At 48.2% G+C, this 15,412-nt stretch overlaps 1 protein-coding gene across 1 annotated transcript; it reads left to right on the top strand.

Moving 5' to 3' along the window:
• The first annotated feature begins 4,058 nt into the window (after positions 1-4,058).
• Positions 4,059-9,954, top strand: LOC133969431 (proline-rich protein 7). The gene is made up of 2 exons (XM_062405915.1): positions 4,059-5,098; positions 9,237-9,954. The coding sequence occupies exons 1-2, from the start codon at positions 4,753-4,755 to the stop codon at positions 9,794-9,796; spliced, it is 906 nt and encodes a 301-aa protein (XP_062261899.1). The 5' UTR covers positions 4,059-4,752; the 3' UTR covers positions 9,797-9,954.
• Positions 9,955-15,412: the final 5,458 nt, after the last annotated feature.

Below are 15,412 nucleotides of genomic sequence, written 5' to 3'. Positions count from 1 at the left end.
CATTCAGCTTATAATAATAAATAATCAACTTTATCTATTCTTGAGGAAGTTACAAACAAATATTATTTACTAAAGAGCAACTAGAAACAATTTAAATGAAAAAAAACAACAACTCCAGTTTGGTTTATCCGCTAACGTGGAGGAGGAGGAGGTTCATGGTCTTTACCGCAAGGAACACACACACACACACACACACACACACACACACACACACACACACACTCACACACACACACACACACACTGGTTGATTTGCATTCTCATCAGAGTATAAACGGTCGGCCAAAGAGAGGCAGCAACAGAATGAAGGAAAGGGAGAGAGAGAGAGAGAGAGAGAGGGAGAGGAGGCGGAGTCAGACTGAAGGTGAACACACGGACTCTCTCTCTCCATCAGACCGACACACGACGCTCCTCTGCCGGCCACAGCCAGACGCGGGGACGGGGCAGAGGACGCAGATTCAGGAGGACGCAGATTCCTCGGGTCGCAGCTGGAGGAGGTGCGTCATCTGGACAGAGATGAATTACAGGTGAGTTTCACCGTGAACGCGACGTTCACACAGAAAACCCGAGTTTGACTGAGACACGATGTGTATTTGTCTGAGAGACGAACAGTGGACGTTCATATGATGTTAAATTAAATAATTATTTATTTATTTTTTCATTCAGTGCGTCTGATTGTTGCGTAATGGTGGAATCGATCCGTGAGTTTTGGATTTGACTCAGACGTGGTTCAGTTTATGGCAGAGGAGACAGACAGCTGTCAATCAGACCCTGAGACACGGGGGGGGGGGGGGGGGGGTTCGAGGCACCCATGGGGCCCCCACACAGCCAGGGGCCCCAGAGGTGAGGGTCAGGGTCACAGCCCCAGAGGAAACCATGGGGTCATTGTATTTCAAGAACTGCTGCAGGTTCATAATATACTGCTCAAATACTTGAACACTTAACACATGAATATAATCGGTATTATTAGTATTTAAAGTATTATAATAATTGCTATTCTTCTTCGTCTTCTTCTTCTTCTTCTTCTTCTTCTTCTTCATCTTCTCATTGGAAGGTTGTAATGTTCATTTATCACAATTTGTTGGCAATCCAAAATCTCGGACTCTAATAAAAAACTGCTGCAGCATTCACACTAAATATTATTATTTTTATCAGTTGTTATTATTATTATTTACTTATGTTTTGTTTTTTTATTGAGTTTTTATTAGTTTATTTAACACTTAATTGATGAATAAATAAAAGAATATGAGGAGGTAGAGCAGGTGGAGGAGGTGAAGGAGGTGGAGGATTTGAAGGAGGTAGAGGAGGTGAAGGAGGTCGAGGAGGTGAAGGAGGTGGAGGAGGTGGAGGAGTTGAAGGAGATGAAGGAGGTAGATGAGGTGAAGGATGTGGAGGAGGTGAATGAGGTGGAGGAGGAGGTGGAGGAGGTGAAGGAGGTGGAGGAGGTGAATGAGGTGGAGGAGGTGAATGAGGTGGAGGAGGTGAATGAGGTGGAGGAGGTGGAGGAGGTGAATGAGGTAGAGGAGGTGGAGGAGGTGGAGGAGGTGAAGGAGGTGGAGGAGGTGAATGAGGTGGAGGAGGTGGAGGAGGTGAATGAGGTGGAGGAGGTGGAGGAACCTGGTGTCACACTCCTTAACATCTGGATGTAGAAGATTCAGTCTGAAGCTGAACGATTTCAGGTGTAACATCTTCACTGAGATGGTTTCTAGAAGGACATTTCTATCTTTACTCAATATTTTTTTATAAAAAAGATGCACATCTGTTGTTCCTGTTTCATTTTTAGTTTTCAAAAGTAAAAAACCAAAAAAACTAAATGGCAAAACTTTATTTTAATGTCAACTTAGATTTTTTTAGTTTGGTTTGTAGGCCATCTGCTAACATGGAGGAGGTGGGTTGATGACCTTTACTGCAGCCAGCCACCAGGGGGTGCTTGTAGTATTTCTATTCATAGTCAGTTATAGATGGGTTTGGATTGGCATGTTACGAGTTGTTCTCTTGTTGCTCTAATGTTCTCTCCTGTGGATCTGTTTCATCTCCATGTGAACAGATATAAATAGAGTGAGATGTACGTGTGGAGGCTGAGTGTGTTCCTGAACGCTCCTCTGTCAGGAGTGGATCGGACGCAGGAGGCGTGGGGGGTGAACGGCGGTTCGATTCCGTATCAGTGCTCACAGATTGAGATACCCGCGGCTGTGCGACCTGGTGGACGGCCCCCCCCTGCTGAATCACCGCCGCTGAACCAATTCAAATTACAACGGACACAGGGGGTTACTAGAGGTGACGTGGAGGTGGAGGATGAAGAGACGATGACACAAACACCGCGGCTATAAATGAAACTGTAATTCAGGAAAAAACTCAGACGTCAGAGATTTATTTGAGGAATTAAAGAGGAGGAAGGTTTCTCTTCTTAAAGAGGAAAAAACGGAGATGGAAAAATCCTCTTCCTCCAGAAATGAAGCAGATTATCTCGAGAACGAACGCTGCATCATTTATACTCACAGAGCCGCGGCATCGAACACCTGCACGTACACCCACTGGACCAAGTCACGTGACGTCTCAGCCCCTTTTCATATCATCAATAAACTAATCTGATCAGGAACATGAATAAACATCAGTGAGATAAGAACGACTTTGTGACTTTGTCTTTGGTTCCTCCAGAGACTGTCCTGTCCTTTAGCTAGCTGCTAGCTTCCAGGCCTACAGGGGGCGCTGTGGCAATGATAGACTGACATTCTCCCATAGCAGCAAAATGATTCTGAATGTGTTATTTTAGGGTTTAAAAGGAAGTGGTGATTGTTTTAGTTTGAGAAGGTTTCATTGATGTGTGAACAAAGCTGAGCAGGTGGAAGGAGGTGGAACCAACCTGATTCGTACCAAACTCTCTCAAACACCACAAAACATTTTGATCGTTGAGTTCAGATCAAACATTTCAACCAGATCCCAGAATCCCAGCTCAGCTCACAGCTGAAGCTCCGGTGAGATTCCCTGAGACTCTGGTTCATGAGATGTTTCTGAGGGATGGATCTTAGGAGAACAAATCGTGTTCCAGGTTCTGAACCACGAGTTGTATCTTGTGAGACGTTGGTTTTGCAAACTCAGTGGAGATTTGTGTGGACGTCAGCTGTTGATGAAGAGCTGCGGAGATCTCTGAAGAAATTAACAAACAGCCGGCAGCTGCTGTTTGTGGTGAACGAATCTGCTGCTGCAGCGGAAAACGATTCTGCTCTGAGCCAATCAGAGGCCACCGAGCATTCATCTGCTCATCAGGGAGATTCTGAGAAGAAGAAAACTGTTGAACATAATCATATCAAGATTTGTCATCTACCTAATTTCTTCTTCCTCTTTCTTGATGAGAGAAATCAGACGTGTTTTTATGAGTCTGTGTTTGTATTATAAGGGCTTGTGTGTGTGTGTGTGTGTGTGTGTGTTTGTGTTTGAATTTAAAAGACGTGTGTGTGTGTTTGGATGAATTTTTAAATCATGGGGACGACTTAAGAAAATAAGGAAAACTAAGAATCTCTGTTGTTTTTCAGTTTTGTCGTCACTGTGAATATCTTCTCTGGTCTGAAGTGTGAAACTGACACCCCCCCCCCCCCCCCACACACACACACCCACCCCTCTGGGCTCATAGTCTTGAGCCTCTGAGATTCAAACCTTCGTCCTGTTGTCTGCTTCTCGCTGCTCTGTCTCTGATCATGTGACGATGGCGTCTCCTCGTCCCTGTGTCTCTGCAGAGCAGCGTGACCCTGAGGACCCCGTCGGGATCTGAGACAGAGGAATTCTGGTCCTGGTGGTGCAGACGGACCCCGACTCCAACCCCCCCCCCCCCCACACACACACACACTCCTTCCTGCAGGGACCAGCTGTTTGAACTCACTCGTATGAACTTGTCACATCACCTCTGGGGTTTTTTGGGCGCTTCTGATTGGACGTCGCCTCAGATCACCTGACCTGGCCTCATGCGATGATGTCACATTTTTATCTTTTGTCAGAAAAGACTAAATGTTTTCATCCTGTTCAGAAAACTGAGGATTGATTATCGAGGATTTAAACCGACGTGTATCTGTCGTCCTGTGGAACAACGGTGTGAGTTCCTCTCGGGATTCAAACCATTTCCATCTCAACGAAGATCGTGTCAGCTGCTGGAGTTTATTAATCAAAAAACTGGACGTAGGATCAAACACAGAGAAATATGTTTTTTAATTTTCCTGCAGGTTGACTCATGTTTCCTCATCCAGATGTTTTTCTAAATTCTCAATGTAGAACAGTTGAAATGTCCTTTGATTTATTGATCATGAAACCAGACGGAAAATAATGAGACTGTATTCAGTGAGAATCAAAGTGAATTTACTGTTTTTATCGACTCATTAACAGAAACCTTCAGACATGTGACTCTTATTACAAACATCCACCGGATTGTTTCCTAATCTTTGTAGTTTTTTCCATCGTCGTTTTTTATGAAACATTTCAAGGAGAAAACTTTTGAACATCTGTTTGATTTCTTTAAACAAGAACTTTTTCTGGTGATAATTTGACGGACGAAGGGTTCGACCTGCTCGTCGCTGAAGGACATTCTGAGGTTTCACGGTTTCCCCCTGAGTTTCATTTCTTTATTTCCCACCTTGGATTATTTCATCGACAGTGATCAACGTGTCTCATTCAGTCGTTTGACTCTGGAGACGACTCATTCGCTTACTAAGCTTCAGGACCTTGTGTAGAATCTGAAATCAGCTCTTTGACCTCTTGGGGATCATGGGGATGTCTCAGGGCACCTACACCTTCCTGGCCTGTTTCTCCGGCTTCTGGTTGGTCTGGGCCCTCGTGGTCATGCTCTGCTGCTTCTGCAGTTTCCTGCAGCGGCGGCTGAAGCTGCGCCGTGACGAGCGTCTCCGGGAGCAGTGTCTCCGAGCTGCAGAGACGGAGCCGCTGAGCTGTCAAGCTGCAGGATACCGGCCTCCTCCGCCTCCGCCTCCGCAGCCGCCACCGCTGCCGCTGCCCAGGGAGCCGCCGCAGTTCTGTCCTCCTCACGTCCTGTCGCCGCCACTTCCCCTGCCGGTTCCTCATCCACTGCCACAGGCCACCTGGGTCAGCATGCCAGGTAACGTCAAGGGATTCTATAGTGTGGTTCAAAGTTCTTTATTATGATGTTATGACATTTGTCACACATACGCAAATGTTGATGCTGTATGCTGGTAAAAGAAAATATCCTAGAGAGATATTGTCATGTGACAGAAATTATCAGGGGCTGTTCAACAGGCTCTGCTCGAACCGGCGTGTCTTGGTGTAGATGAGCACATGTGACATTTGATCGAAAATACAAAATGGATGTAAACGCGAAAGTGAAGCCAATGAGGAATGACTAATGACCAGCAGAGGGCGACAGCCCTACTAACAAATAAGATTTGTTTTTTGTTTCTGAAGGATGAATATGTATTTGCAGACCACGTTGATAGTGAAGTGTCCGCTGGTTTCTCCGTTAGACTCGAAAGCGAACTCACCACAGGGTCGTCTCTCTCTTCTCTTCTGCTGAGTGTCAAGTCTCTGACGGAGACCAAACCTGTCACTTCCTGTTCGCCTTTTATTTACGAGCCCAATCTGCAATTAATTCAATTAAGTCGTCAGTTTTGTCATCTCAATAATGTGAAACAACTAATAAATTCCACACATGAGAGAAACTGCGATTTGGCCGGTGGAGCAGAGGCCGGGGGGGGGTACTCTCATCCTGTGTCAGAGTGTTTTCAGACGGTTTGGTTCTCGGCCTCCAGCTCCCGCCTGCCGGGCGGCGTTCCCCCTGGGGCGTCATGGTGACAGCTGCTGCTGCGGCGTGGGCGGTGACTGTGGAGGACGAGAGAGAGAGAGAGAGAGAGAGAGTCAGCAGCAGCACAGCTGGCAGGACGAGCTCAGATTTTTTTTTCATAACAATATTAAAGAAGTTATTAATCATTGTCATCACAATGGACAGAGTCTGTGATCGATGAATCTGCATTTGGGCCGTTTTGTCTTTTAACAAAATATTTCAGATGAAGAGTTTCAATATTTAATTTAAGTGTAATAACAACTAGCTTAAACTTTATTTAACTTTATTACAGCTGCACTTCAGCTACAGGGAGGACACGTCGAGATCAGCACTCACCCTTTAGTGATGATGTAATGACCGATTTTATGTTAGCATGATAAGAACCAATAGATTATAGTGATGATGTAAATATGACTCATGGTGTCACAGTAACCTAAATAATCATTCACATAGGAAACCTGGAAGTGAGTAATCCAGGTGTCGTGATAATATGGGATCTGGAGTCTCAGACAGAGACCACAGAAATGTGGAGAGATGGAATGAGAAGTAAATCACGTGAAGAAGAAAACAAAGAGAACACCGATGAATGTGAGACGGAGGGAAAGAGCATCAGCTGCTGTCGAAGAGGTTTAACGAGTCCGACAGTAACGATAAAACAAAAGGTCGCTGGAGCCGCGCTCACAAAGCAGACTGATGAACTGCTTCAGTTTCCAGGCAGCAGCGCTGCTAAATGAGAGGAAGGTGCCGACCAGCTGAGAGAAGCCCAGGGCCGAGCCAGGAGCTGGGAGCTGAGCCAGGAGCTGGGAGCCGATAGAGAGGAGCTGGGAGCCGATAGAGAGGAGCTGGGAGCCGATAGAAAGGAGCTGGAGCCGATAGAGAGGAGCTGGGAGTCGATAGAGAGGAGCTGGGGCCGATAGAGAGGAGCTGGAGCCGATAGAGAGGAGCTGGGAGTCGATAGAGAGGAGCTGGGAGCTGAGCCAGGAGCTGGGAGCCGATAGAGAGGAGCTGGGGCAGATAGAGAGGAGCTGGGGCCGATAGAGAGGAGCTGGGAGTCGATAGAGAGGAGCTGGAGCCGATAGAGAGGAGCTGGGGCCGATAGAGAGGAGCTGGGAGCCGATAGAGAGGAGCTGGGAGCCGATAGAGAGGAGCTGGGAGCTGAGCCAGGAGCTGGGAGTCGATAGAGAGGAGCTGGGAGCCGATAGAGAGGAGCTGGGAGTCGATAGAGAGGAGCTGGGGCCGATAGAGAGGAGCTGGGGCCGATAGAGAGGAGCTGGGAGCCGATAGAAAGGAGCTGGGAGCCGATAGAAAGGAGCTGGGGCAGATAGAGAGGAGCTGGGAGTCGATAGAGAGGAGCTGGGAGCCGATAGAGAGGAGCCGGGGCCGATAGAGAGGAGATGGGAGTCGATAGAGAGGAGCTGGGGCCGATAGAGAGGAGCTGGGGCCGATAGAGAGGAGCTGGGGCCGATAGAGAGGAGCTGGGAGCCGATAGAAAGGAGCTGGGAGCCGATAGAAAGGAGCTGGGGCAGATAGAGAGGAGCTGGGAGTCGATAGAGAGGAGCTGGGAGCCGATAGAGAGGAGCCGGGGCCGATAGAGAGGAGATGGGAGTCGATAGAGAGGAGCCGGGGCCGATAGAGAGGAGCTGGGGCCGATAGAGAGGAGCTGGGGCCGATAGAGAGGAGCTGGGGCCGATAGAGAGGAGCTGGGAGCCGATAGAGAGGAGCTGGGGCCGATAGAGAGGAGCTGGGAGTCGATAGAGAGGAGCTGGGAGCCGATAGAAAGGAGATGGGAGTCGATAGAGAGGAGCTGGGAGTCGATAGAAAGGAGCTGGGAGTCAATATAGAGGAGCTGGGAGCCGATAGAGAGGAGCTGGGAGCCGATAGAGAGGAGCTGGGAGCCGATAGAGAGGAGCTGGGAGCCGATAGAGAGGAGCTGGGAGTCAATATAGAGGAGCTGGGAGTCGATAGAGAGGAGCTGGGAGTCGATAGAGAGGAGCTGGGAGCCAATAGAGAGGAGCTGGGAGTCGATAGAGAGGAGCTGGGAGCCCATAGAGAGGAGCTGGAGCAGATAGAGAGGAGCTGGGAGCCGATAGAGAGGAGCTGGAGCCGATAGAGAGGAGATGGGAGTCGATAGAGAGGAGCTGGGGCCGATAGAGAGGAGCTGGAGTCGATAGAGAGGAGCTGGGAGTCGATAGAGAGGAGCTGGGGCCGATAGAGAGGAGCTGGAGTCGATAGAGAGGAGCTGGGAGCCGATAGAGAGGAGCTGGGAGCCGATAGAGAGGAGATGGGAGCCAATAGAGACTATATACATATATACACATATATATAAATACATATACATATATGACTCGACCACACACTGCTTCCCTCCTAACATCCGTGTGTGATCCTCTCTGTGACTGATGTGATCAGAGCTCCACATGTCACAGATCACGTGTTAAAGCAGAAATCTCCACAGTGACATTCATCCTCTCAGAAATTGGCTGCTGCTTCAATCACACTCCAGATCCTCGTGGTGGAACATGGTTGTTTCTGTGGAGGTTTATTTAAAGCTGCTGGCGGATGTGCTGGTGTTTCTCTGAGCAGATCAGCAGAGGAGTCGGGACGGAGTGTGATTCTGTGTCTGTGGTGGAGCTGCACTTCAGAATGCTAACTTCTTATTAACGATATATCGATCAGGATCTTTGCAGATTCACAAACCTGAGAATAGAACCTGCACTCAGCAAATACATGTTTGTATCTCAGGAAGGTTTGAGGACCAGGGCGGACATGTGGCCCAGACCACCTCCGAATATAGTCTGTCGTGATTGGATCGCTGTCCGACTTGAGTGTGTTCCCTTCACATAAACCACAAGTTAATACCGATGTTGTTTAATTCAAGCAGCAGAGTGATGTTGAAGATGATGTTGAAGGAAGAAGTTCATTAGAAGACATTGCAGGTCGGGACGGGCATCTTGTCACCCGGAGACAAACAAGCCAATAGAGAAACATCTGCCTTGCCCACGCCTGACAAGGATTCTCATAGGGGAGATCACATGACATCACACATTGGATCTCTGACCTGGGCCTGTGGGGAACCTAAGATTGACGGACCTGTCGAAGAGCATTCCTTCTTGACCCATCCATTAGGAGGTCAAAGATCATTCCAAGCAGGGAGGAAACTAACAGAACCATTTGGAATAGAGTATTAGGCGCCATGCACGTAAACATGTAATTCTGGTTTATAGCCATGTTAGAAATATATATTTAACTGAATATACGAGACCGACAGCAGCAGAGATGAGAGAGGACGACTCAATCAGCTGTCAATCATAACCCCTCAGATCACCTCCTGTCACCTCCTGGTCGGGTTCCACCGTAGATTCAAAGTGAAGTTGAGATTAACCCGAGCCTCCTCTTCCTCTTCCTCTTCCTCTTCCTCTTCCTCTTCCTCTTCCTCCAGACGCAGACTTGCTCGGGAAGCCGCCCTGCTACGAGGTGGCCGTCCTGATGGAGGATCCTCCTCCGCCCTACAGCGAGGTGTTGGCCGACCCACGTGGGGGCACCTACCTGAAGCCCGCCCCTCCCCGCGCAGCGCCCCCCCCGGTCAGGGAACACCAGGATCCGGCCCCCGTGTTCACGCCCGAGACCAGCAAGCTTCCTGTGGCGACTGTGTTCCCCGGTCGAGGCTACTCCTCCCTGATCCGCCTGCCCTCGTCGCAGCGCTGGGACTCCCTGGGCCACCTCCTGTCCAACATGGACCTGAACCACAACAACCTCACGCCGCCGGCGGCACGGCCCCTGCAGGACTCCGCCGCTATGGCCACCATGCCCCGCCGCGAGCCCCGGACTCAGCATGACGGACTTGGGATCAGAGGCGGAATACAAGGACTTCAAGGGGGGATCCCGGGATTCCAAGGAGAGTTCCAGGGGCTTGGGGGGGTCCACAGGCTGAGGGGTCTGGAGTCCAGCTGTGGGCTTCCAACGGCCTTCCCCCTGCTGGGGCGGAGCACGGCGGTTTAGACCTGTTTCCCAGCTGCTACCGAGTCGGTCCATCTCTGAGGAGCTTCACTCAGGAGAGCTCTAATGACTTCCTGCCCGCCGGCCTCCAGCCTCCGGCCTCCAGCCTCCGGCCTCCAGCCTCCAGCCTCCAGCCTCCGGCCTCCGGCCTCCGGCCTCCAGCCTCCAGCCTCCAGCCTCCAGCCTCCGGCCTCCAGCCTCCAGCCTCCAGCCTGCAGCCTCCAGCCTCCAGCCTCCGGCCTCCAGCCTGCAGCCTCCAGCCTCCAGCCTCCGGCCTCCAGCCTCCAGCCTCCAGCCTCCAGCCTCCGGCCTGCTCGCTGGTTCCAGCAGCAGCCGAGACTTTCATGCCCCAGAGAGATGAAAGAGGGTTAAAGTGCTGCGGAGGTGTCAGGGGTTCAATTCCCTGCGCGGCCCTGTGGGCGAAGTGTCACTGTGCTGTTGAGCTCTGTGGGTAAAACAGGAAATAACAGAGTTTCAAAGACTGCTGAGTCATGGTGGAGTCCTGGTGTCAAAGAGAAGGAGAGGGAGGAGAGAGCGAGTCGGTAATGAGCTGGAGGGCGAGCGACAAAATGAGCAACCAGCACCGCTGCTTCTGAAGCTGTCATCACCTCCTCCTCTTTTCAAGTGGCCCTCTCCTTCTCTCCATCCCTCTCCTTCTCTCCATCCCTCTTCTTCACTCCACCCCTCTCCTTCTCTCCATCCCTCTCTTCTCTCCATGCCTCTCCTTCTCTCCATCCCTCTCCTTCTCTCCATCCCTCTCCTTCTCTCCATCCCTCTCCTTCACTCCACCCCTCTCCTTCTCTCCATCCCTCTCTTCTCTCCATGCCTCTCCTTCTCTCCATCCCTCTCCTTCTCTCCCTCCCTCTCCTTCTTTCTATCCCTCTCCTTCACTCCATCCCTCTCCTTCTCTCCCTCCCTCTCCTTCTCTCCTTCTCTCCATCCCTCTTCTTCTCTCCTTCCCTCTCCTTCTCTCCCTCCCTCTCCTTCTCTCCATCCCTCTTCTTCACTCCACCCCTCTCCTTCTCTCCATCCCTCTCTTCTCTCCCTCCCTCTCCTTCTCTCCATCCCTCTCCTTCTCTCCCTCCCTCTCCTTCTCTCCATCCCTCTTCTTCTCTCCATCCCTCTCCTTCTCTCCCTCCCTCTCCTTCTCTCCATCCCTCTCCTTCTTTCTATCCCTCTCCTTCACTCCATCCCTCTCCTTCTCTCCCTCCCTCTCTTCTCTCCCTCCCTCTCCTTCTCTCCATCCCTCTCCTTCTCTCCCTCCCTCTCCTTCTCTCCATCCCTCTTCTTCTCTCCATCCCTCTCCTTCTCTCCCTCCCTCTCCTTCTCTCCATCCCTCTCCTTCTTTCTATCCCTCTCCTTCACTCCATCCCTCTCCTTCTCTCCCTCCCTCTCCTTCTCTCCATCCCTCTCCTTCTCTCCATCCCTCTCTTCTGCGCCACAGCAACCTCTTGTACCAGTCTGCTGTTTCCATGGCTCCCGGGAGCTCCCTCTTTTATCTGCTGTGGTTTTGAACACTGTGTTCACAGCTCCTCCTCTCCTCTCCTCTAGAGGCAGCTCCTCCTCTCCTCTCCTCTAGAGGCAGCTCCTCCTCTCGTGGCAGCTCCTCTTCTCCTCTCCTCTTCTCTCGAGGAAGCTTCTCCTCTCGAGGAGCAGGAGCATCACCAGTAGGAACAGAGCCGACCTTCTCAGACTCTTTCCACAGAGACTGGACAGAGCAGCACTTTGTGACTCGCTGCTTGTTGACCCTCTGGTTGACTGGTTGGACGTTCTGGCCCTTCGGTCGAGGAGGACCTGAACTGAGCCTAAACTTTCACTCACAGATTTAATATCATTCTTTTTAGCTTCGTGACAAACGCCTTCTCTCTCGCTTGTGAAATTAAAACATCTTCACCTGCCGACCTGCTTGGTCCAGTAATTCATGAAGTGGAAAAAGTTCTAGATTAAAAATGGCAAAATAAAGATCACTTTTGTGCAAAGTTATTCTAGTATTTTATTTCTCTCTAACAAACATATGATTATATAGAGCTTAAATAATCCGTCCACTAAGGCCAAACAATCCTACACATGACTGTAGTTAATAGAAATACAGAATAAACAGGAAGTGATTTGATAACTGATCTATTTCCTCCAATTAGGACTTTCATGTTTCACCCGTTATTTATTTATTTATTTGTTTGTTTGTCAGACAGATTTCCACAGAACCCTGTGGTCCTATTTGCCCGTGGATCTAAACAAAGGGGCGAATTTCAAAAACTAGTAATAAAAAAAAAACTAAACGTGTCTGCTCCTAATACTGCAGCCAAACAGACCATAATGATTTCAACCCTCATCGTTTTACCAAGTGAGCTGGGGGGAGGAGGCCTGGGCCTGGAAGGATTTGCATTACTCCTGCTGCCTCGCCGCCAGTCATGGTTAATGCAAATGACGATGAAGAGGAAGTCTGCTCGACGGACGAAGAGTTTCAGGAGCTTCAGTGTTTTCTGTGCAGGAGAGAAGCTTCCTGTGACACAGAGCTTTTTAACTTTGACAGTCACCAAAATCCTTATTAAGAAACTGGAGATACACGATTTGTCTCCTTTAAAAACAGTGAACAAAGGTTTCAGTTGATAAAAACACAAATGCTGCAGCTGGGATCAAATCTCTGGTCTCTAACATGAAATGTGTTCATTCCTCAGAGGGTCTCACATCCTGGTGCTGGACGTGGAGAGCGATGTCCGACGTAGGGCCCGTTAACATCACGGTGATATTTGCTGTAACGGAGGCTGGAGGCTGAGTTCTGGTCGAGTTGTATCCTCAGACTTTGTGTAAAAATACTTCACAGCCGCTGCAGGAAGCTGTCAATCATCTGAGTCACTGTCAGATGCTGTCAATCATCTGAGTCACAGTCTTATTCTGTGTTGCACGATCGTAGTGATGATTCACTGATAATCAAAACATTACGTGTTCACACCTTCAGATAGCACTGAGACACGGATTACACAACTCGATCTGAGCAGCTGAGCTTTGAGATGTGCTTTTCACAAACTGATGATTCAAGGTTATATAAAGAGAGAGAGATATAGAGAGAGATAAAGAGAGCGAGTTCGTCCAGTTCAGTTTCCTCCTCAGTTATCAAACCTCTTTGGAAACGAACAGGATCCTCAACTCGTCTCGTCAGTGTTCATACGTGATGAGAGAAACACCAGAGATCATACAAGTGGATTTCATTTGAGTATTTTATTACTCATACTTATTATGATGTATTTTCTTTATGTTTCCATTTGAGTATTTTATTACTCATACTTATTATGTATGGAAAAGATAGAATTGTACAAGTTTGATGATATTTATGTGTTGACCTCTTCAACGTTAGAAACAGTGATCAGTTTCATAAACCTTAGTCTGACTTGATGATGGAGCCTGTAGAGATGATAACGTGAGACAAACTCATTGTTTACTCTGACTGAGCAATAAGCATATTGAGGATGTAAAGCTAATAATGTATTTCAGAATCTGACTAGCTACCTTAGCTACCTTAGCCCTGTAAAGCTACGAATGCATCAGAGTTCGTGAACAGATTTAAATTTGTGAGGCAGTGTTTTGTGAGTCTGACGTCTCAGTGTGTCTCCGTCTCATTGGTCCTCTGTCTCCTGCTCCGTCCAACTCGACTCTTCATATCAAGAGCATCTGTGGAGGACGTGTTGCCTGGCAACTTGCTCGGCCTTGTTTACATGTGTTAGAGAGAGAACATCGCCCCCCCCCCCCCCCTTCGACACTTTGTCACATCACCACGGTAACTGCTGGGCATCGCCCCCCCCCCCCCGTCTCTGCTGTAATCAGGAAACCTCGGCTGCATCATGAATGTTCCCACAGAGACGACACCAGATCAACAGCTGATCAACGCTTCACCTCGGAGCTGAACAAAACTTTATTAACAGTGAAGCAACGAACATTGATGTCTGTGCTTTTGTCGGTTGTTACGTATTAAAGAGTCTGAAGGTTTGTAAACATGTCAGCATATCCCATAATGCATCAGTCATCCACCTACTGCACCACTCCAGCAGCAGTGAGGCTATAAACTTGTTTAAACTCCGGGTCCAGAAAGTGAAGCCAAGGTTGAAGAGCCTGAAACCTGTGTTCTGTGTAGTGACCAGCAGGGGGCGACTCCACTGGTAACGTCAGTGAACATTCAGGAGTTTATGTCTCAGTCTCTAGTTTCAAGTCTTCTTCAAACAGCTGATGTTCATTTAAGTCTCTTCAGTATCTAGGAACATAGAATCATGTCTGTTCAGTACCTCTCGCCCCCCCCCCCCCCCCCACTGAGCCTCTGTTATATAAAACCATGTTCACCATGTGACGCCTCTGATCTTCAGCAGGAGAACAAGGGATCAACTGAGGCACGAAGCAGAAAACCAATATCAGGACGAGTTTACACAACAAACTGTTCTCAGCTCCGAGCAGGAGAGCAGCTCACTGTACACACGATATGAAACGTGGAAGAATCTCAACGAAGGAACATTCTTATGAATCACAAACGATACTTAAATATTAAAGATATGAAGAAGAAATCCTGAAAACAGCTGTTTCCTGGAGCTGTGAAGAAAACAGTGCAAACAATTATATCAATATTCATCACAACATTATCACCTCTGTTCTCGTGTACATCTGGTGAGTTTGTATTTTCCATAATCGTCCTAGAAATCTTTTTATGAGCCACTGAAATATAGTGTGAGACGCCCCCTGCTGGCCCATTACACACTGTGATGGTACATTTAACACATTTATAAAGATATTCCATTTTGTAGTTAGACAAATCACCACAACACTGTATAAACTGTATAAAAATAACATATGTCTTTTAAATTGTTTTAATATTTGATGTGGAACCAGGTTTATTCTCATTGAGGTTTTTCTTCTTCCTCGTGTCTCCGAGGACGAGGAGGAGAAATAAAATCATCTCGAGCTCGAAGATGCTCGACTCAGAGTCTCTGTAATCACGACTCATTTCCTCTGATTAACGAGCGATTAGAGGAGGCCGCCCCCCCGCCCCCCTCAGCCAGCTGATTGGACGACCTCTGGGCTGCTCCAACACGTTGCCCTGATTGGATTGAATTTCTATTTTCTAATGTTTCTGTGGGATCAGGAACGAGCAGTGAAGTGATTCATGGTCAAAGGTTCAAAGACAAATAGATTCAGTTCAGTTCAATCAGTCAGCTGATCCTGTTTCTTCATTAAAAGATGACATATTATATCATATTTTATTATATATAATGTAATTTCCAGCACGAGTTGATTGACTTTCATCATCCGGTCAGCAGAGAAAAGACGATCGTACAAACACGCAACGTAAAACTGACGACACCATCAGATGGTTCAGTTGTGTTGTTATAACACTGACAGTATAATCATAATAACTATTGTTATATTTCACCTAAGTGTAGTTTCATGTGAAACAAGGGAAACTGGAAGTCAGCGTTACATCATATTACTTTATATTAAATGCAGTGATTTTAGTATTTATCATGTGAACAATATTTTACACAAAAGACAGAAACTTTAACTCCAACTTCTTGTGCATCAACCAGATTCAGTTTTTGAAAGTTCAAACACATTTGCAGGTTGATTCTGCACGAAGAG

This window comes from Platichthys flesus, chromosome 15 (genome assembly GCF_949316205.1).
Source record: "Platichthys flesus chromosome 15, fPlaFle2.1, whole genome shotgun sequence".
In the NCBI taxonomy this organism is placed as follows: domain Eukaryota; kingdom Metazoa; phylum Chordata; class Actinopteri; order Pleuronectiformes; family Pleuronectidae; genus Platichthys; species Platichthys flesus.
Note: the sequence above shows the minus strand (reverse complement) of the source record. Positions and strands in the feature narration are given on the sequence as shown.